The sequence below is a fragment of the Colobus angolensis genome, unplaced genomic scaffold (genome assembly GCF_000951035.1).
Source record: "Colobus angolensis palliatus isolate OR3802 unplaced genomic scaffold, Cang.pa_1.0 Scaffold34, whole genome shotgun sequence".
In the NCBI taxonomy this organism is placed as follows: Eukaryota; Metazoa; Chordata; class Mammalia; order Primates; family Cercopithecidae; genus Colobus; species Colobus angolensis.
Window position 1 is genome coordinate 3,625,106 of NW_012116710.1, and position 22,540 is coordinate 3,647,645.

The 22,540-nt window shown below is 40.7% G+C and overlaps 1 protein-coding gene across 2 annotated transcripts in view; it reads right to left on the minus strand.

Moving 5' to 3' along the window:
* RAF1 (Raf-1 proto-oncogene, serine/threonine kinase) overlaps positions 1-22,540 on the minus strand; it is a 90,920-nt gene that overhangs the window by 13,538 nt on the left and 54,842 nt on the right. The window contains exons 2-10 of one of the 2 annotated variants that reach the window (XM_011952332.1): positions 21,571-21,803; positions 14,784-14,896; positions 11,966-12,068; positions 11,504-11,661; positions 9,122-9,220; positions 7,221-7,374; positions 3,423-3,450; positions 3,187-3,314; positions 2,722-2,839 (exon numbers count right to left, since the gene is read on the minus strand). In XM_011952332.1, the coding sequence (XP_011807722.1) occupies positions 2,722-2,839; positions 3,187-3,314; positions 3,423-3,450; positions 7,221-7,374; positions 9,122-9,220; positions 11,504-11,661; positions 11,966-12,068; positions 14,784-14,896; positions 21,571-21,777 (1,108 nt within the window). In that variant the 5' untranslated portion in view covers positions 21,778-21,803. The remainder of the gene's footprint in view (positions 1-2,721; positions 2,840-3,186; positions 3,315-3,422; positions 3,451-7,220; positions 7,375-9,121; positions 9,221-11,503; positions 11,662-11,965; positions 12,069-14,783; positions 14,897-21,570; positions 21,804-22,540) is intronic. The other variant, XM_011952333.1, reaches the window with a different exon arrangement.

The following is a 22,540-nucleotide window of genomic DNA, read 5'->3' on the forward strand; positions in this document are numbered from 1 at the left end:
GCCTCCCGAGTAGCTGGGACTATAGGCGCCCGCCACCACACCCAGCTAATTTTTCGTATTTTTAGTAGAGACGGGGCTTCACCATATTAGCCAGGATGGTCTCGATCTCCTGACCTCGTTATCAGCCCGCCTCAGCCTCCCAAAGTGCTGGGATTACAGGTGTGAGCCACCCGCACCTGGCCTAAAAAATCCTAGAATCTTAAAAACAAGTTATCTACATTCTAATAGCAGTCTTTATGGAAGTAACACTGTAACAAATAATCTTTATCACAGTTTGAAAGCTCACTCTATTGAGAGAAGACAAAGTTCGGAAGCAGTACCACGTACTAATGCCTTGAAAACTTATGAATCCCCAAATAAAAGTGCTCAACCAGAGGAAAATTAAACTTGGGTACAACTTAAACTTCATCCGCTGACTTTTAGCTGGGGCTTTTAAAATGTGATATAAAAATGATCAAATGCTAACAGAAGCAATAAATGCAATATTCATTGCTCTGCCTCCTACAATGACTAGCAGCCTTGTTATCTCAGATACAATAAGTGCTCTATCCCACAAAGTACTTGTGTTCTTCTTTCCTAAGGAATCTTGGAGATATTTATGCCATCTAAAATATTCTGCAACTGGCTGGGCATGGTTGCTCATGCCTGCAATACCAGTACTTTGGGAGGCCGAGGCAGGTGGATCGCTTGAGTTCATGATTTCAAGACCAGCCTGGGAAACAAGGCAAAACCCCATCTCTACAAAAAATACAAAAATTAGCCGGGTGTGGTGGCATGTGCCTGTAGTCCCAGCTACTTGGGAGGCTGAGGCAGGGGGATGGCTGGCTTGAGCCCAGGAGGCAGAGACTGCAGTAAGCCAAGATTGTGCCACAGTACTCCAGCCCAGGCAACAGAGCCAGATCTTGTCTCTAAATATATATAAATAAATATTCTACAATAGTATCATTTCTCTGGGACCCGAGAGGCAGCCCGGTAGTACATACTAGATGTATGTACTTTCTTTTTTTTTTTTTTTTTTTCTGAGACAGGGTCTTGCCCTTTCACCCAGGTTGGAGTACAGTAGTGTGTACTTACTGTACTCAGCTCACTACAACATTCGCCTCCTGAGCTCAAGCAATCTTCCTGCCTCAGACTTCTGAGTAGCTGGGACTACAGGCGAGTGCCATCACATCCACCTAATTTTTGGTAGAGATGGGATTTCACGATGTTGCCCAGGCTGTTCTTGAACTCCTAGGCTCAAGTGATCTGCCTGCCTCAGCCTCCCAAAGTGCTGGGATTACAGGCGTGAGCCACCCTGCCCTGCCAGATGCAATTTTCAAAGGAAAAGGAATCATTCCACATGTGCTTTACAAATGTTCAGTCAGGTGCCAATCCTCTTAAGGAACTAGAAATTGGTCAGATGATTAATTACAAATGGTGAAAACCTATGCATTAATGAGCATGGTAAATTACAAGTGGTAAAAACCATGCATTAAAGAGCACAAGGTAAGGCTGGGCACAGTGGTTCATGCCTGTAATCCCAGCATTTTGAGAGACCCAAGAGGACTGCTTGAGTCCAGGAGTTGGAGACCAGCCTGGGCAACATAGTGAGACCTTGTCTCTACAAAAAAATAAAAAATATTAGCTGGGCATTCACCTGTGGTCCCAGCTACTTGGGAGGCTTAGGAAGGAGGATTGTTTGAGCCCAAGAATTGGAGGCTGCCGTGAGCTGTGATTGTGCCACTGTACTCCAGCCTGGGCAACAGAGCAAGAATCTATCTCCAAAAAAAAAGAACACCAAGTACTCAAAACTGGAGGTGTTTGATATTTTCAGTACCTTGAATTTTAATACTCCATTCATTTGATGCTTTTGACTTCTCTCAATCTTTGCACATTTGCACATTTATCTCTAAAGATAATTCCAGTGTCATCCAAAGTAGAAGTATAGGCACTGAGGGACTCTGTGATTTTTGCTTTATTGTAATCTGAATTTAGAAGAGATGACTTTTTGGGAACATGCAGCATTTTCAAGAAAATACCTATTATTTGCCAAAGTCCTAAAGCCAGAGGCATTAAAAACCTAACAGAGAAATGCTAAGTATGTTGCCAAAATGTTGAGTGTTGCCAAAATACACAAGCTGTAACTACAGAAGTTAAATAGTACCTTTCTTCCAAGTGACAAAGTGTTTCCATTAAAATAAGAACACTAATATTCCACATAGATTCAATAATTAAGTCTATGCCTTCCCTGTTTGATAGGGATACCCACAACTAATCCTAGGGCGAGACAAAGAGAAGTTATTTCAGGAGATTTCCAGCTTTCTTATGCCTAACTGCATGACCATGGGCAAATCAGCCCCCATTTCAATCTCTAAGGTCCTTTCCAGCTTACAGTTTTTAGAACCCAAGCTCCCTCCATAGCAGCAGACTCTTGCTCACTTAAGGAGCTTCCAAGCATGACCCATGTGCAGACTGTATTTAATCAGTTTAAAGGAGAAGCATTCCTGATATCTGATTATAGGGCTCAAGTCTTATTCACTAATTTCTAATTATCCTGGGAGCTTTATAAGAACCTAGTCTAAAAAGAATTAAGCTCAATCTTCAAGTATAACCAAGTATCTAAGGGAGAGTACTGCTGTAAGCCCAGGAGCACTCAGTCTTCTCTTCCTCCTGGCCCCCTGAGCTGAAACTTGACTTCACACCAAAGCCCTGCAGTAAGTAAAAGGAGGGCCCCAAGCTTACCATGCCATTTGCCCTTATAAACAGTTCCAAAAGAGCCTGACCCAATCCGAGTGGACAGCATCACTTCACTGGCTTCTATTTCCCAGTAATAGCTTGAATCTCTCTGTCCACGAGGCCTCTGAAACAAGTAGAGATCATTATTATACTCCAAGCAACGGTAATAATCTTTTGATAATGAGGGCATCAAAGAAAGAATCAACCCATGTCATCTGTTTCTATATCTTTTAAAGATAAACATATTAACCATACTTCCAATTTTTGTCTTTTGAGAAATACCATTTCAGTTAAAGCACTGGCAAGCTGTCTGATGCAAGTGTGCCAAAAATGACAGTGATATTTATAATCTCCTTCATTAAATATACTTTATTAGAATCCTCTCCCAAAATAAGTTAAAAGTATTCTAATTTCCAACGAGGTTTTTCTTACTGAGCCCTAATTGGCAGAAGGTACTGTTTCTATACTCACAATTTTGTTTTTCTCCTGGGTCCCAGATACTGGTGCCCGCTCTCTTTGTGCTGGCACGGGTGTTTTCGGCTGTGACCAGCCTGTTGGGCTCAGATTGTTGGGGCTACTGGACAGGGCTGAAGGTGAGGCTTAATAGACAAGACAAACAGAATCCACACAAGGATAAGCCAACAGAAGATACACCGTATAAGGAAAAAAAGCCCATTATTGTTGGCTAAATGACTACGGGAAAGTACCTGATTCGCTGTGACTTCGAATTGCATCCTGAAACAGAAAAGGAAAGCTGGTCAGCTCCTACACACAAAAGATTTTCTCTGGGGGAGGGAAAAGAGGAGAAGGATGTGCAAGAACAAAATAGTATTAAAAAATCTCTAAAAACCATAAAAATCCTAAAGATACTCTAATCAACATTCCTTGATTAAATTCAGCAAGTATCAGTGGCCAGTACCTCCAAGGCTGATTTTTCATTAAATATTAGAGGGACTGGTATTAATTTTTTTTTTTTTTTTTTTAGACGGAGTCTTGCTTGCTTCATCACCCAGGCTGGAGTGCAGTGGTGCAATCTCAGCTCAACGCAACCTCCACCTCCCAGGTTCAAGCGATTCTTCTGCCTCAGTCTCCCAAGTAGCTGGGATTACAGGTGTGCACCAGCATGCCTGACTAATTTTTGCATTTTTAGTAGAGACAGGGCTTTGCCATGTTGGCCAGGCTCGTCTTGAACTCCTGACCTCAGGTGATCCACCTGCCTTGGCCTTCCAAAGTGCTGGGATTACAGGTGTGAGCCACCGTGCCAAGCCTGGTATTAGTTTTTCATATATAATGAAAACCACATTCTTTTTCTCAAAAGAAAGCAATGTACACAACAAACATACTCTTTCAAGGGAAGCTAGCAAAGTTACTCCCAGCTGAGACCCTTCCAAAGATTGGGAACCTTGTTCCACTGAGGCTCAAAACTTTTTTAAAAAAGGCAGGGTGGAGAGGTGGATTCTGGGGGAAGCTCACTCTTACTGCACGAGGAGTTAGGCTAAATTGACTAGAAGTTGGATTTGAAAAAGGTAAGCAGCCTACATACTTTATCCAAGCCTAAAATCACAGAAAGCTGGAAAGACCACAAATCCAAGTTTAAAACCTACATTTTACATATAAGAAAACACATCTGAACAGGTAAGGAGACTTGGCAAGGTCACTTGGCAGAGCCAGGAGGTGGCAGAAATAGAACCAGAAACCATCATACACGGATCTCAGCCCTCAGCTCTTTCACCACAAAACACTGCCTTATGGGTAAATTTGGAAATTGGTTACATTCTACTCATGGGAGAAAGCAAAGGCTATCTTTAGAATTTATTAGAAACTGTTTGGAAAATAGTTTAAAACACAGAGGCCTCCATGAGACCTAAACCCCAATCTAAAATTCATCACTTGGAATAGAATAATATAAAACCACTTGGCCCCTGTATCCTCAAAAAGGACATTTTTGGGGGGAGGTCCTACTATTCTCTTTGTGTAACTACAGTATAGACAAGATACTTGTTCCACACAACTATTACTAGAATGCTCCCACTCAATTATATCATTACAAGATAAAAAGAATCAAACCAAGCTGTTCCTCTGCTCCCAAAACATAATTCAGAATTTAACAAGAAACCCTAGTTCTGGTTCCCAAAACTAGCTAGTCTTCAGAATTACTTGGATAGTGATTCTGACTCTGGAAAGAAGAATGACGATCCACCCCAATCCTCGACCCAGGATTGACTGAGCATGTTCTGGAGGGGAACGTGGGAAGCCCAGGAATCTGTGTGTTTTTAAGTACAGCAGGATAACTGCCAGGTGGGCAAAACAGTGGCAAAAAATAATGTGGATTTCAATAGAAATCGGCAGCTGTAGCTTCATTATCCAAGTAATCTGTTCTTTGTTTTTAAAGCAAAGCACAATTTATTTTTATTAACCACAATTATATTCCTATGTAGTAGGATATTTTCCTTAATGTCATAGTAATTTTCTTCCCTATATCCATTAAATATTCCATATTTTATTCTGTGGTAATTTCTACAGCTGGATCAATTTATCCTAGAAAGAATTTTTCTATTGTTCCTGGAATCTAAATACTCAAGAGAACTATGAATAATTTGAGACTTACAAATAATTTAAATAAATAAAGCAACAATTAGTCTACTTTTAAAATGCTGACTCATGTGATTAAGTAACAGGAATCAAAATTTACCCTGCTTCCAAAGTAAAAAATGATTAGGCATAACCGTTGTGCTAATTCTTTTATAATAAAAACTCAAAAATTCTTGACACAATTATACATAGCTCATTACAACCTCAAACTCCTGGGCTCAAGCAATCCTCCTGCCTGAGCCTCCTGAGTAACTAGGACTGCACGTGTGCACCACCAAGTCCAGCTAATTTTCATATACCTTTTTGTAGAGGTGGGGTTTTGCTACATATAGCCCAGGCTGGTCTCGAACTCCTGGTCGCAAGTGATCTTCCCACCCAGCCAATTCTGACCTTTACTGTTCCCTGTAAGTATTACGGTGTTCATACAGGAACAAACCATTTAATAAAAGTAGCAGTAACTGGTATATTATTGTATTATCAGGACTAATCATAATGATAAAGCCAAAATAACAAAATTAATAGCTTATACATGACCTCCTCACAACAGTGGCAGGACAATTATGTTGAAAGTGATTTGAGGTCTGAGTGAGATAAACTGTGCCTGAGGCAGCAGATGTCTACGTGATGAGAGAGAGCATAGTTATCTCTGATAAGCTTTCAATAAAGGATATTTATTCCAGGGTTTATCAACCAAACTGACACATTTGGTACTAATATATAAACAGAATACCAATGTTGTGAGTACCAACTAAGTAAGTCTAACATTAGTCTGGTTGGAACTGATTTAAAACAAAAACAAAAACAAAAACTTTTTAATGCCCTTGGCCTCAAAATCTAACTTGAGATTTTTTGTTTGTTTTTAAGGTGGATTCTTACCATGTTGTCCCAGTTGGAGTGCAGTGGCTAATCACAGGCACAATTGTAGCTCCCTACAGCCTAGAACTTCTGGGCTCCAGTGATCCTCCTGCCTTAGCCTCTGGAGTAGCTGGGACAACAGGCATACACCGCCATGCCTGGCCTAACTTAAGAAATTCATTTCACCTATCATCAATACCATATACAACTTTTTTTTTTTTTTTACTTCTATATACTCTACTGCCAAAAAAAAAAAAAAAAGGAAAAAAGAAAACATGGAAACAAGCAACAAGAAATATAAATTTAACTTAGCAACTATTTCATTTTTGGTAGTCTACTGACAGTTTTAGCAATCCTGTTAATTACAAGAAAGCAAAAGCATGAAGAAAAATACCTACTCTTCCCCTCAAACAAAATCGTCTGGACCACGCCCTGGGAGAAGCATTCAGGTTGTTATTCTAGTCCAAAGCAATGAGAAATAAAGAAGAATAAAGAACAAAGGAAGTATTTAAGTGTATTCAGTTGTTATTAAAGGTGAAGCAGAAAGCAAATTAAACCAATAGGACATAACCAAAAAGCCAAGAAAAGAAAAAGCAGTTCAAAAACACTAGCTTTGGGCACTTGGACATCTCCCTAAATACCTGCTTATTAAATCCTAGGACTCCACCCTTTTATTTCTAAATAAAATCACAAAAGTCTTCCAGAGAATCTGTAGTTCTCCATCACTATTATTTTCTGTCCCATACCAAAATTAAACTCCTCTTTAAATATCTTAGGCACTCATTCATTAAAAGCCTATTCAAATCTGATAATGGGAAGAGTTCAAATGTTAACATATTTTTCAGGAAATTTTAGTTCTCCACTTGAATGATATACCAACCAGACTATTCAGCCAGTCTAAAGATATTATGGATATAAAATAAACTGTAAAAGTCCAGAGACCTGAGAAAGTGCTGCAACATTCCTTGATCAGATTTGAAACCCAAAACTCTCTGAAATAAATATCACCCTGACCCCATTAACTGACTGACATTACCACCCCCAAGGGGCCCTATTACCTCAATCATTCTGCTGTCCACAGGCAGGGTGGTGCTGACCATGTGGACATTAGGTGTGGACGTCGACCTCTGCCTTTGGGACAGGGAACCTTCAGATGAGGGACTGGAGGTGTTAAAGGTGAAGGCGTGAGGTGTAGAATACCTATGCTGAGAACTAGGCAAGGAGGAGAAAGAAAATTCCATGATTGGCATTTAGGCTTTCATACTGGTGAAGTCTTTCAACTACCTACTTGATTAAGATGCTTAAGGGCAAACTCTACCTGTACAACCTTTGACAAAATGTTTGATTCTTTCAAATATGTGACATCTAAAAATTATCTTAAGTCTGGGTGCTTTTGCATACAAAATTTGGAACAGGAAATAATATATGTATTGGGAATGCAATGAAAAGGAGAATGTATTTTAAGTTTTCTTTTTTTTAATAAAGCGCCACCTGAATACTCCAAATTTTTACCTCATCTCCGGGAAAGAATAGATTAACATTTGACAACCACACTACCACTTATTAAGCTAGTTGGAACACGCCCAGTTTAATTTACAGACTAAATTTAAGAACTTTAAGATTTTAAACAGATAAGTAGACGTGCTGAGCATATCTGCAAAAAGGCCAAACGTTTTCATTATTTGTTCTAAAGATTAGTTTGAGGTTTGTTCAGATTCAGTTAACATCCATGTATGAATTAAAGGGATAAAAGGCCAGCTTTTCTAAGGGAAATTGTTCTATTGTCTTGAAAAAATGCCTTCCCACATAATTCTGTTTATGGCTTCAGAGGCCTGGTTTCTTCTAATCCTCAGAGGTAACTACAAACTCTTGGTCAGATCTGCTTTTCAAATTATCAAGAAAAATAAAAGTCACACACAAATATATATCCAGACATATGCAAATTCCTTATTCTGAGATATGCTGCCTTTAATAATTTCCATAGTAGTTTCACATTAAACATTATCTGATTACACATTGTGTGTGTGTGTGTGTGTGTGTGTGTGTGTGTGTGTGTGTGTATTTTTTGGAGATAGAGTCTTGCTCTGTCACCCAGGCTGGAGTGCAATAGTGCCATCTCAGCTCACTGCCTACCAGGTTGAAGATTCTCCTGCTTCAGCCTCCCAAGTAGCTGGGCCAAGAGGCGCATATCACCACATCCAGCCAGTTTTTTGTATTTTTAGTAGAGATGGAGTTTCACCATGTTGGTTGGCCAGGCTAGTCTGGAACTCCTGACCTCGAGTGGTCTGCCCACCTTGGTCTCCCAAAGTGCTGGGATTACAGGCGTGAGCTACCATGCCTGGCCTAAAGTAAGATATTTTGGATGTAGATTTTACTTTAGGTTTCAAATTCATGTGTGTAACACTGAGCAATACGTGAACTGAACAAAACTGATTGTAAAGCTGGAAAACAGAGTAAAGACAAGTTATATGCAAACTCAGAGACACATTAGAAACAATATTTATGCTGAAAATATAACTACATGTTTTTTAAAGACACTAGTCTATTTAAATACATGGTTTTAGCAAATGCAAGGCCATAACATGCATTTCAAAGTTAAGGGTTTTATTTTTATTGAATCACTGTATCAAGTTTTGGGACCCTTTCCATTGAGGTTGAACTCAGTACATACTCAGGAAAGTAGAATCTCAAGCTCTTTAAAATGTAATGACATATTAAGGAATATGCTACGATAACAGAAGAAACTATAGTCAAAGTCACTTTCCAGAATGTAAGATCTACAGATCCATAAAGAGAATTTCTACATTTTGCTGTACCACCAGTATCACATTCCACAGAAGCAGTAAGGGATTTCCACATAGAGGAGGGAATGTGAAGAAACTCTTACTTTTTGTCTTCGAGCTTCCAACCCCCCCCCCCAATAACTTTCTAAAAGAAAAGCTATAGGTAAAAAAATTACCTAACAGGCATCCTGGAAACAGACTCTCGCATACGACGCATAGTCAAAGAAGGTAGTGCTGGGACTCCACTATCACCAATAGTGGAATTTGGAAACAATCTAAACAAAAGCAAGGAAAGACTGGTTTTTAGGCTTACAGTAATCTTACAGAGATAATCAGCATGCCTTGCTTTTGCAAACTCAGAGCTACTAAAACTGAACTTTTCCCAGTCACATTTTCCTCAACTGTTTTACATTACCTAGAATAAAGGGAACAATATTACAAATAACTGGGTTTGAATGATTATTGAATGTGAATACTACTAACCTGCCAATAAACATACGGGCTCCACTGTGCTTTTTCTTTTTCTTTTTTTTGTTGAGATGGAGTCTCACTCTGTTGCCCAGGTTGGAGTGCAGAGGAGCAATCTCGGCTCACTGCAGCCTCCGCCTCCTGGGTTCTCCTGCCTCAGCCTCCCAAGTAGCTGGGATTACAGGCATACACCACCACGCCCAGCTAATTTTTGTACTTTTAGTGGAGACGGGGTTTCACCATGTTGGCCAGGCTGGTCTCGAACTCCTGACCTCAGATGATTCACCCGCCTCAGCCTCCCAAAGTGCTGGGATTACAGGAGTGAGCCACCACGCCCGGCCCAGTGTGCATTTCTAGGAAATACTGGTCCTATGTCTAGCAATATCAAAATAATGCTTTTCAAACTACAGTAGAACATTTTACAAACTATGTCACATAGAGCTTTTCTGGAAACATTCCATCTTGAAAATACATAGATAAAAAGACTAAATAGGAGGAATAAATCACAGAAAACTGAGTAATTAGGCACCTTCTTTCCATGAGCTGGGTACCTGTCAGCAAGCCTCATAAGAAGAATGCAGGGAAGGTAATATCCCCTTTATTCAGATGCATGAATGAAAACTCAGTTGTGGTTATGGTTAATGACAACAGTGAGATTCTGACATACGTCTGTTAGACTCAGAAGCTTGTGCCACCAGGTGCGGTGGCTCACACCTGTAACCACAACACTTTGGAAGGCCAAGGTGCACAGACTGCTTGAGCTCAGGAGTTCTAGACCAGCCTGAGCAACATGGTGAAACCCCGTCTCCACAAAAAATACAAAAATTAGCTAGGCATGGTGGCAAACACTTGTAGTCCCAGTTACTCAGGAGGCTGAGGTAGGAGGATTACTTGAACCCGAGAGGTCAAGGCTACAGTGAGCTGTGATCATGCCATTGCACTCCAGCATGTGAGACAGAGCGAGATCCTGTCTTTAAAAAAAAAAAAAAAAAAATTGCTGGGTGTGGTAGCTCATGCCTGTAATCCCAGCACTTTGGGAGGCCGAGGTGGGCAGATTGCAAGGTCAAGAGATCGAGACCATATTGGCCAAGAAGGTGAAACCTCATCTCTACTAAAACTACAAAAATTAGCTGGGCGTGGTGGTGTGTGCCTATAGTCTGAGCTACTTGGGAGGCAGAGTCAGGAGAATCGCTTGAACCTGGGAAGCGTAGGTTGCAGTGAGCCGAGATCACGCCACTGCACTCCAGCCTGGCAACAGAAAGAGACTCATCTCAAAGGAAAAAAAAAAAAAAAGGTGGTGGGGGGTTGGGGGGACAAAAATAAGATAAATTTTGAAAGCTTGTGCCATTTGTGCTACTCAAGCTCTCATCACAAAATCAATATGTAAGTGACCATGAAAGCAAAAATGTTTTCGTCATGGTCTAATAATAACACTCCCTTGGTCTCTCTAGTACTATCAAAAAAGGAAAAAACTTTAAACTTTTCATATCCCTAGTTACAGTTTTTAAAAGGCAGTTTGGACTATGTACTTTTAATATAAACTAAATTCTTTAATAAAATTTTATCTATATGAAATATATTGTCTCCTAACAGAAACAATCTTTCAAGATTTTATATTCAAACAATTTTAATTCCAAACAACTAAGTTTTCTCCAGTTTGAAGTGAAGAAAATAGCATCAACTGTGCTTTCTGCTCTTTCTCAATGTCAAAGGCTCATTCAGCATATTCAACAAAATACAGAGCAGTGTCTACTAGCAACCCTAGTAGATGATACCATTAAGAGAGAAAAGCAAAAAATCTTCTTGTTTTCATATCCTTTTGTTCTTTTCCTTACTGAATCACAGTCATAGTATGCCAATCTCAATTTGACAGATAGTAAGTCCTACTCCTACCTGCTCATTCTGGACTATTGATGCCACCAAGCCTAGCTAGTTTCAGAATTATCACTGTTTCTAAAGTAGTTTCTGGATCACAATTCATTAAATGAGTCTAGAATCCAGACCTGTCAGTCAAAATTTACACCAAATACCCTTTAAAGTATTTATACTCCTCATCCCTATATTCCTTGAGAAAAAGAACAATGCCTTACAAGAGTTGTCTGATATTACTCCAGTCCACACACATAGTAGGTACTTTGGTGCTACAGTGCTCATGAAATTTGTAGCCACAAGTCTGACATCGAAATCCATTGAGCAGGAATTTCTGACAGATGTCACAGAAGGCAAGCTTCAGGAACGTCTTCCGAGCCTACAACAAGAACACAGGTGTAAATTATGCTGAATAAATAAAAGATGACAAAAGACAAAGTCATTTCCTCCTTGGCCTCCAAAAGAGTTTTTACAAAATGAATCGTACTTCCAACATTTACAGAATTCAAATCACAAATTAAAGTGTATCTCTGGCTAATGAAATCTAAATTGCCTTACCGTAAACAACAGCATAAACAGCTTTAAACAATTCAACTATATACATAGGCATATTACCTGAGAAATTTCTGTTATGCCTGGCAAAGCCCTCAACATGCCAGAAAGAGAGGAGATCTGCAACTTACAAAGTTGTGTGTTGTGAGCGGAACATGATCCAGGAAATCTACTTGAAGTTCTTCCCCAATCAAAGAGGCAGCATCAGTATTCCAATCTAAGCGTGCTTTTTTACTAAAAAGAATTTTAAAAAAAAGTATGAACGGGAAATGTTTAAACAAGGTAAAAGTGCAATAGAAATAACAACAGCTGGCCGGGCGCGGTGGCTCAAGCCTGCAATCCTAGCACTTTGGGAGGCCGAGACGGGTGGATCATGAGGTCAGGAGATCGAGACCATCCTGGCTAACACGGTGAAACCCCGTCTCTACTAAAAAATACAAAAAACTAGCTGGGCGACGTGGCGGGCGCCTGTAGTCCCAGCTACTCGGGAGGCTGAGGCAGGAGAATGGCGTGAACCTGGGAGGCGGAGCTTGCAGTGAGCTGAGATCCGGCCACTGCACTTCAGCCTGGGTGATAGCAAGACTCCGTCTCAAAAAAAAAAAAAAAGAAATAACAACAGCTACCATTTATCACATGCTATATAAACACAACTTTATTTAATCCATACAACAATAATTTGTTTAATTCATACAACAAATCTATGAAGTAGGTATTATTTCTATCTGAAAAATAAGAAAACTGGGACTCTAAGAAGGTAACTTGCTGAAGGCCACAGAGCAAGTTTAAGGGCCTATGTTGGAATCTAGGTCTGCTGAACTCCAAAGCCCATGTTCTTAGAATAAAGTTTTCTATTTATTTAAAAAAAATGTTTTTTGGTAGAGACAGAGTCTTGCTGTGTTGCCCAGGCTTGTCTTGAATCCTCGGCCTCAAGCGGTCCTCCTGCCTCAGCCTCCCAAAGTGCTGGGATTACAGGTGTGAACCACCACGTCTGGCCAGAATAAAGTTTTATTTAAACAACGATATATAACAATCTCACGATAAAGTCAATATACATTAAATTGGAATTTGTAACATTAAAATCTTACAAAACTCCCCAAATCCTGTAAAATGGATTATAAATATTGCTGCATTACAAAATTTAGTCTTCAGTAGCCTATTTCAATCTAGATAAATAGAAAGGAACCACAAATGAAAAATGTACTTTTCTATTAATAACAGACTCAAATCTGTAGTTGTAGGGTCTAAAAGTCAATGAGAAACTTAGAACTGTCTTTTAAAATCTATTCTGAAACCACACTTTCTCTGCCTACAGTATAAATAAGATAAAAAAACAGATACATATAAGTAAACATCAATGCCCAATTCCTTTCTCATGTTGTATCCAGTTAATCTGGCCCATTTTCTAAAGGAAGAATATTCTGAGGTAAAGAGAATAACATGTACAGCATCATTCAAGCCTCTTCATCATCTACCAGAAGCCTAGTCAAGCCATTTTGCTCACTACCCAACAGTAAATAATACACTCCTTAATATAATTACCTATACAGCACCTGGAAAACTCCCTATAATTCCAAAGGACTATTTTGCCCTTATGAAGAGAGGGAGGACAAGCCTTATTTTCTCATCAATCTGCAGACTGATCCTAATGACAATCTGCTCTCTGTCCTAGAGACTCCAGAGTAGCTCCAAACCAGTGCAGCCTTGGATGAGAGCAGACCAAGCCCTCCCTGTCTCAGAATCTCTCTAGTCCTTAAGGAGCACTATGGATTGGCTTAGGGACCCAACCTGGGCTACATTCAGCAAAATTAACATCTGCTTCAAAGATTTGCACTTCAACAAACGCCTCCTAAATTGAGAATTACACTCACCCCTTTGAGTAGATTTATTCCCTGGGCTATTCTCTCAAACTGGAGAACTCTTTGAAACATGAAAAAATGTAAGCTAAAGATGAATAACATAAGTGACCCTTTCCAAGAAGAGGGTAAAAAAAGAACCCTTTAAAGGTTTCCCTATATTTTAGGGGTGGAGGGAATAGTGGATAATGGATAATTACAGACAGTTCTGCTGCTTTGAGGTATTACTCCTAGCCTTTGAGGGGATGCCTCTATCTTGCCACCACCATTATGAATAGGATAAACTATGAATCTTCCCTGAAGCAGAAATGCTTCTGTATCTTTAAACAATCTATTAAACAGCAGGGATTAGGGCAATTTAACTGAACAACAACAAAAAAAATTAGTGGATGAGAAAAGTCAATCTCCTGAGGATAGCATTCTTTATATATATAATAATGCACTTTCTGAGTGCCTAGTCTATATAATGCATTACAGGAAACACAGGAAACACAAAGAAAAATCTTTGCCTCAAAAAACATAGCATCTAACATTACTGTTTCCATCCATGGAAAACATTATCAATACCTAACATGTGTTTTTTTTGTTGTTTCTTTTTTGTTTTTAATAGATATGATCCTGCTTCAGCCCAGGCTGGAGTCCAGTGGCACAATCATGACTCACTGCAGCCTCAAAGCCCTGGACTCAAGCAATCTTCTCACCTTAGCATTTCGAACAGCTAGGACTACAGGGCCGCGCCACCATGCCTGGCTAGTTTTTTAAATTTTTTTTGTAGAGATGGGCCTTCACTATGTGCCCAGGCTGGTCTTGAACTCCTGGCCTCAAGCAACCCTCTTGCCTCAGTTTCCCAAAGTGTTAAAATTACAGGTATTGGCCATCATGCCCAGCTTAACACGTACTTAACTTTTCAAGAGAATGTCCAAGCAATAATTTCAATTTCTTAATACCTATTTTTCTGAATTATCTCTTTATAAAGAAAGGCATAGAAATATACAATATTCTATAGGAAGCTAGTACAATTTAATACAAACATAGCTATTTGAAGCTAGAAGATCCTTACTAGTTTGAAGAAGTCAATTGACTTTTGAGCTCTTACCCTTTGTGTTCGTGGAGAAGTCTGAACACTGCACAGCACTCTGGTTGAAGGCCCCTCACCTTGAGTGCTTTCATAAGGCAGTCATGCAAGCTCATTCCATTTCGCACATTGACCTACAAACAAAGGATCACCTTTAGGACCAACCCAGGCTGCAGCACCCCTTGGAAAGGTGGGCACAGAAATAAATAGACAAGTCTGTAAAGGTGCAGGCAAATTTATGACAGCATTGCTTGTGATGGCACACGCACACACACATATATGAAACAACCTGAATGTACAGCAATAGGTAAGTACTTGAATGAAGTGTGAGACATCTGTATTATGTCACATTATGCAGCTATTATATTACTTATAATGACCTGGATGGAGAGGAGTTCATGATGTATTAATTGGGGAAAAATATCCTTCAGAATAATAGAGTAAGATTATTTTAAAGATGAAGAGGCCAGGCACAGTGGCTCACACCTGTAATCTCAGCACTTTGGGAAGCCCAAGGCGGGTGCATCACCTGAGGTCAGGAGTTCGAGACCAGCCCGGCCAACACAGTGACCCCGTCTCTACTAAAAATACAAAAATTAGCCAGGCATGGTGGTGGACACCTGTAATCTCAGCTACTCAGGAGGCTGAGGCAGGAGAATTGCTGGAACCCAGGGGCGAGAGGATGCAGTGCGCTAAGATCACGCCATTGCACTCCAGCCTGGGTGACAAGAGCGAGACTCTGTCTCAAAAAAAAAAAAAAAAAAAAGGTGAAGAAATTTGTATGTTATATGAGTGTGGAAAGATTTACACTTAGCTGTTCACATCAAGAGATACTGGTTAAGAAAGATAAAATGATAAACTTTTCCTTTACATGTCTCTAATTTTGTGTGATTAGAATGTACACACATGTATGTTTATTAGATTCATTAAAGAGGAAATAAGCCAATCTGCTCTATAAACAAACCTGAATTTTTATGATCAAAATTTGTACTTCAACTTATTTCAACAAAAATGACTAATCATTCTAACAAAAATTCCATCTCACAAGTACTTAACACTAGTGAAGGCAAAGTAGGAAGTGGAAGATATAGAACTCCAGCCCTGCTGTAGGGACAAACACCAATCTTAGTTTAAATATATGTGCATACCATACCAAGCAGCCTTAGTGGCACATACTTCTCTACAGTTCCCTGTACTCAATCCTCAAAAAGCTAGGCAGGTACTCAGAACCCTCTTGGGAAGTGTGAGTGCCCAGGATACTCACAATTAATGGCAGCTGTAAAAAAATTTGAACTAAAATTTCAGTTTTAATAAAAGTCCTCCATGTTTTATCTTCAAAGCCAAGAGTTAATCAAAAGTAAAGTAACTAGAGTCAGTATGGCCAGCAAGGAGGGCAAAACATAGATTTGCAGTGCTTGTTAACTTCTTACAGCAAAGTTCCTCCTCTGAAAGTGTTAACAGCTTACAGCAGCCAGCCAACCCCTTCCCCAGAAGGTGGTGAGTGTATGCATATATTTACCTATGCAAATACACGGGGAGGGGAAAGGAAGCAAAGCAGGGCTCCAAAAGGCCCAAAGTGTTCTTAATCTTGGCTCTTACTCCAGGCACCTCAATGCCAATCCAGCCAACCTTCTCCAGCTGGTTTACAACAGAAAAAAGTCTTAAGAAACAGGACATAGGTATCTGGGCCTTCCTAGTTACCAGGCTCCAAACCAGGGTATAGTATTTGGATGCAAAGCAGAGAAAACAATCTAGGAAAGAAGGAAATGCATGTGAGCCTAAAGAATTTGAAAACAGCAGACAGGGGCAACATAAGAAGCTTTTCACAAGGCTTTATTTTGCTATCACCAGGGACTGATGGGGACTTTGCCCAGTAATCATTATTTGAAGCCCAAAGATGGACTCCACATTCAGAGTACAGTATAGAAGGATTTGAACTTGTAACAGATTAGCTCAGAAAGTGATGGGAGTGGGGGAGGAATACTTTCCGGGAGGATCAATCATCTGGGAGAAAGGAAAAGATTTTCCAAAAGAAAAAAGTTCCTTTGGAGTCTGTGATAGCTTCCTTAGCTACCGATGGTTTTTCCTCTCCTTCAGAGATGTGGAAGAAAGGAAAGGTCGTGAACAACAGGGTAAGGGGAAACCAACTGATTCTTCGGACAGATAGAAGATTGATCATAGGAAACCTCTGAGGAAAAGAAATGGGAATACAGGGGCAGGGGTCACCCAAGACTTCTGGCTCATATCAATGTTTTACCTATTTAAAAATAAATAAAATTAGCATTCTTTAAAAGTTCCTTGTACATACCAAAATAGTTCAGACAAATGGTATCCAGGATTTGTGTCAAAACATTGGGAAAGGAGTGGATGAAAACACAGATTAAGCAGGACTGCCATGGTTAGCTAAGTGTTGAAAGTGGGTAAGCGGTACATCAGATTTGTTATTCTCTCTACGTGCAGGTGTGTGTGTGTGTGTGTATAAAATCTATATTATATATACTGAGACAGGGTCTTGCTCTGTCATCTAGGCTGCAATACAATGGCATGATCATGACTCATGTAACCTTGACCACCCCGGTTCAAGTGATCCTCCTGCCTCAGTCTCAGCTGGGACCACAGGTGGGCAGCACCACCCCTAGCTAATTTTTTTTTTTTTTTTTGTAGAGACAAGATCTCACTATATTGCCCAGGCTGGTCTCAAACTCCTGGGCTCATCAGCCTCCCAAAGTGCTGGGATTACAGGGAAGAGCCTCTGCACCCAGCCTGTATATATTTTTTAATGTTCCAAAATAAGTTTATTTTAAAAGTTTCTTGACGCAGTGATACCCACCAACTTCCAGCTTTTCAGAAACAAAACAAGTAAGCTATACTGATCTGAACTATGAAGACACTAAGAAGGAGGAAAACGAAGAGTAATAAACATACACCAACAGAATCATGACCTGCATCAAATACTGCATAGCAATGTTTTCTAAGCTATAAAGTGATATCTGCTATATTATCAGTCTTCATTAAATCATAATTCAAGCTGGACAGTTCTTTAAATATTGTCTAATTCAGTCAGGTTCCCAAATGTAGCTGGCATTAGAATCCTCAGAGAAGCTTGTGAAAACATAGGTTCCATCTACCTGTCCAACACATCCAAGGACTCTGATTCAGTTAGTATGGAATAAAGCCCATTCATACAGAACGAATCTGTATTTTAACCTGCTGGTCAGCTGATTCTAACAGTAGTGGTCCTCAGCTCCAGTCAATCACTCATCTAATAATAATTAGAAGCAGTAGCAGCAGCAACAACAGCAGCAACAGCAGCAGGAGGAAGTCAAAGAGGTACACGTTTAGAAAATAAAAATTACAAGAAACATTCAAAAACCTAATTATCACATCTAAAATTATTTAAGTCAGATACACGTCCTCTGTCTCATTCTCCTCTTTACAGCCCTCCATGGATACATGCTGTAATCAGCTAAATAATTTCTAGAACCCACTGAGTGATTATGAGAGTCATTCTGGGTTCAGGAAGTGAAGCAACCTGGGGAGGAGTAAAAACAGCTGACTGATGGTGCTGGCCTAAGTGACTCTTCTCTCCTCTACCGCTTTCCTGAAGCTTGGTGCCTGGTGAAAGCAGCTAGTTCTTCCAGAGTTAGTTCATCTTTACCAAGAAATAGGCAAAACTAACCTAGGCTACAACCTTCTCATAAGCTGTAGGAAGTCAAGCTTGGTTTCCAGCCACCAGCTGTGCTCAAATGGAGCTGATCAAGGACTACATAGATGTATAAAAAGCTAAGAAATAGGCCGGGCGCGGTGGCTCAAGCCTGTAATCCCAGCACTTTAGGAGGCCGAGATGGGCGGATCACGAGGTCAGGAGATCGAGACCATCCCGGCTAATACTGTGAAACCCCGTCTCTACTAAAAATACAAAAAACTAGCCGGGCAAGGTGGTGGGTGCCTGTAGTCCCAGCTACTCCGGAGGCTGAGGCAGGAGAATGGCCTAAACCCGGGAGGCGGAGCTTGCAGTGAGCTGAGATCCCGCCACTGCACTCCAGCCTGGGCGACAGAGCGAGACTCCGTCTCAAAAAAAAAGCTAAGAAATAGTCACAGCAGCCAGGCACGGTGGCTCACGTCTGTAATCCCAGCACTTTGAGAAGGTGAGCCGGGCGGATCACAAGGTCAGGAGTTTGAGACCAGCCTTGCCAACATGGTGAAACCCCATCTCTAACAAAAATACAAAGAAATTAGCCAGATGTGGTGGTGGGTGCCTGTAATCCCAGCTACTTGGGAGGCTGAGGCAAGGAGAATCACTTGAACCTGGGAGGCAGAGGTTGCAGTGAGCCGAGATCGGGCCGCTGCACTCCAGCCCGGGTGACAGTGAGAGCCTCTATCTAAAAAAAATATGTAATAATCATCATCATAGCTACCACTTCACTAATGAATCAGTCACTGTACTAAGTACAAGCATCATTTCATAAAGATCAGGAAACAGGCTCAAAAAAGTATAAAACTTGTTTAAATGATATAGCTAATAAAAGGCAATGCAAGGATGTAAATTGGGGTTTTCTTGTTTTAAAGGTTCATACACTTAATCACTATGCCAAATTAAGTTTCCCAGCCTGCTGGGCAAACTGGTAGCAGATGAGGATGGAGAAGATAGTCTCAATAACACTCTGAAGAAGCACCAAACGGTCTTCAACTTCTCATAACACACACTTCCTATATCTGACTTCTCAATTTAGGGTCAGAAAGAAAATTAACGAGAAACAGTAGGTAAAATTACTTTGCAAATGAAAGACCACTATTCAGATATAGGGGATTATTACCACTTATTTTGCCAGCCATAAAATTTTCATTTTTAGGAAGACAAAGATAAACTTACTCAAACTTTAATTGGACTTTTGAGTTCTGCCTTCAGTTCAAAATGCACCTAAGTATTCAACACTATACTGGGGAGGCTCCTTAGGTTCACGAAAAAAGTATAAACAATTTATTAACAAATTGGGAAGAGTGGAACTGTTACAAGCAAACAGAGAAAACTCTGGACTGGGGTTCCCCACCTCAGAACCTTGCTTCACCTGACTATACGGTATAAACACAATGCATTGATTTTACACAAAGAACAGAGGACAGGAGAGGAAGAGGCATGGAAGTTTTGAACTCAAGTTCTCTGAACAGTTCCACTAAGCAAAACCAATACAATTTCACTTTTCTGTTTTGGCCAGGTGGTTGGTTTTGTTTTATCCATAATAGTAGAATTTTTTTTTTTTTCTTTGAGAAGGGGTCTGGCTCTCTGTCACCCAGGCTGGGGTGAAGCGGTGCGGTCTCAGCTCACTGCGACCTTTGGGCTCAAGCCATCCTCCCACCTCAGCCTTCTGAGTACCGAGTAGCTGGGACTACAGATGCGTGCCACTACGCCTGGCTACATTTTTGTTGTTACTTCTTTCTTTAGATAGAGTCTCGCCCTTTCGCCCAGGCTGGAGTGCAGTGGCGCAATCCCAGCCCACTGCAACCTCTGCCTCCCAGGTTCAAGTGATTCTCCTGCCTCAGCCTCCCAAGTAGCTGGGATTACAAACGCGCAACACCATGCCTGGCTAATTTTTGTAATTTTAGTAGAGATGGGGTTTCACCATGTTGGCCAGGCTTGTCTCGAACTCCTGACCTCAAGTAATGTGCTGGCCTTGGCCTCCCAAAGTACTGGGATTACAGGCGTGAGCCACCACAACCGGCCTACTTTAAAAAAATTTTTTTGTAGAGATGGAGTATGCCATGTTGTCCAGACTGGTCTTGAACTCCTGAGCTCAAGCCATCTGCCCACCTCAGCCTCCCAAAGTGCTGGCATTATAGGCGTGAATCACCACACCCGGCCAGATAACTTTTTTGAGTGCTAAATTCTTAGAAAAACTGAAGTTTCCTATCAGGCTGGGGTGGTGTCTCACGTCAGTAATCCCAGCAGTTTGGGAGGCCGAGGCGGGTGGATTACCTGAGGTCAGGAGTTTGAGACCAGCCTGGTCAACATGGTGAAAAAAAATCAGCCGGGCGTGGTGGCGTGTGCCTGTAGTCCCAGCTACTTGGGAGGCTGAGGCAGGAGAATCATTTCAACCCAGGAGGCAGAGGTTGCAGTGAGCTGCACTCCAGTCTGGGTGACAGAGTGAGAATCCGTCTCAAAAACAAAAAAACAAAAAAACAAAAAAAAAAAAAAAAGAAAAGAAATTTTCTATCCAAAAACCTAGCGGCACTGTCCTGCCATGACGCCAATACGAACCTGTCACTGGTACAACAAAAATAAACTATGCAGAATTAACTGGCTGGTGTCAGTGCCCTGAAAAAGAAGACTATATGATTCTAAGCTGCCTCCAGACTTGTCCTGGGCCTATGAAATACACAAAAATAATTTTTTCTATGTAATTTTACTTTCTTCTTTATACTTGATTGTAATATTCAAAAAGCTTTAGGTGAATATTTTAATAGAAGAAATAAAATGTCTTCTAAAAAAAGTAGTTGGAAAGGCCTAGAGACTTTTCAAAGAAAATTCTTTGAAATATACACATAAAAATGTACTATTTGTTTGGATGAAGTGGCACAAAGGAAGACATTCCAAGCAAGAGTAATAGAAGGCAGGCCAAGAGGTGGGAAAAAACAGGCGGTGTGGAAAGAACAGCAATATAAAGAAATTAATCTGCAGTTAGAAAAAAAATTAATAAAGACCCTATATGACAATGAATATTTTGCCTGTCTTTAAGTTGAACAACATGATCCTTAATGTGTCCCACAGGCAGATAAATAGCTAAATTTCCTAAGTAGAATTTTCACATACCACTGTTCTTTGCTTGTTTGGCAAGAAAACACGGATAGTGTTGCTTGTCTTAGAAGGATCTGTGAGTTTGCCATCATCTGATGCCCGGCGCTGATAGCCAAACTGCTGAACTAATGTAGGAGAGATGCAGCTGGAGCCATCAAACACGGCATCTTTGAATCCAAAACCATTGCTGATCGTCTTCCAAGCTCCCTGTATGTGCTCCATTGATGCAGCTTAAACAATTCTTAAACCTGGTAAGAAACACAAATAATTTTAAGTCTAGAACAAAGTATTTAACCCAAGAACACAATATATAAAGCCCAATTATGAAAATAGCATGATGTGGGTTTTTCATAAGTGATACCTCCTGCATTTATTAGCAAAGAAAATTTTCTTTAATAGTACAGTTCCATAAAATATTTCATAGATGAGGAAAATGGGACCAGCAGTTAAAAGATTTAGCAAGGGATGGCCGGGCGCAGTGGCTCACGCCTGTAATCCCAGCACTTTGGGAGGCCGAGGCAGGTGGATCACAAGGCCAGGAGATCGAGACCATCCTGGCTAACAAGGTGAAACCCCGTCTCTACTAAAAATACAAAAAATTAGCCAGGCGTGGTGGTGGGTGCCTGTAGTCCCAGTTACTCAGGAGGCTGAGGCAGGAGAATGGTGTGAACCCGGGAGGCGGAGCTTGCAGTGAGCCGAGATCGTACCACTGTACTCCAGCCTGGATGACAGAGCAAGACTCTGTCTCAAAAAAAAAAGAAAGAAAGATTTAGCAAGGGACAGGCACAGTGGCTCACGCCTGTAATCCCAGCACTTTGGGAGGCCAAGAGGCCAGTGCATCACTTAAGGCCAGGAGTTTGAGACCAGCCTGGCTAACATGGTAAAACGCCATCACTACTTAAAATACAAAAATTAGCCAGGCATGGTGGTGGGTGCCTGTCATCCCAGCTACTGGGGAGGCTGAGGCAGGAGAATCACTTGAACC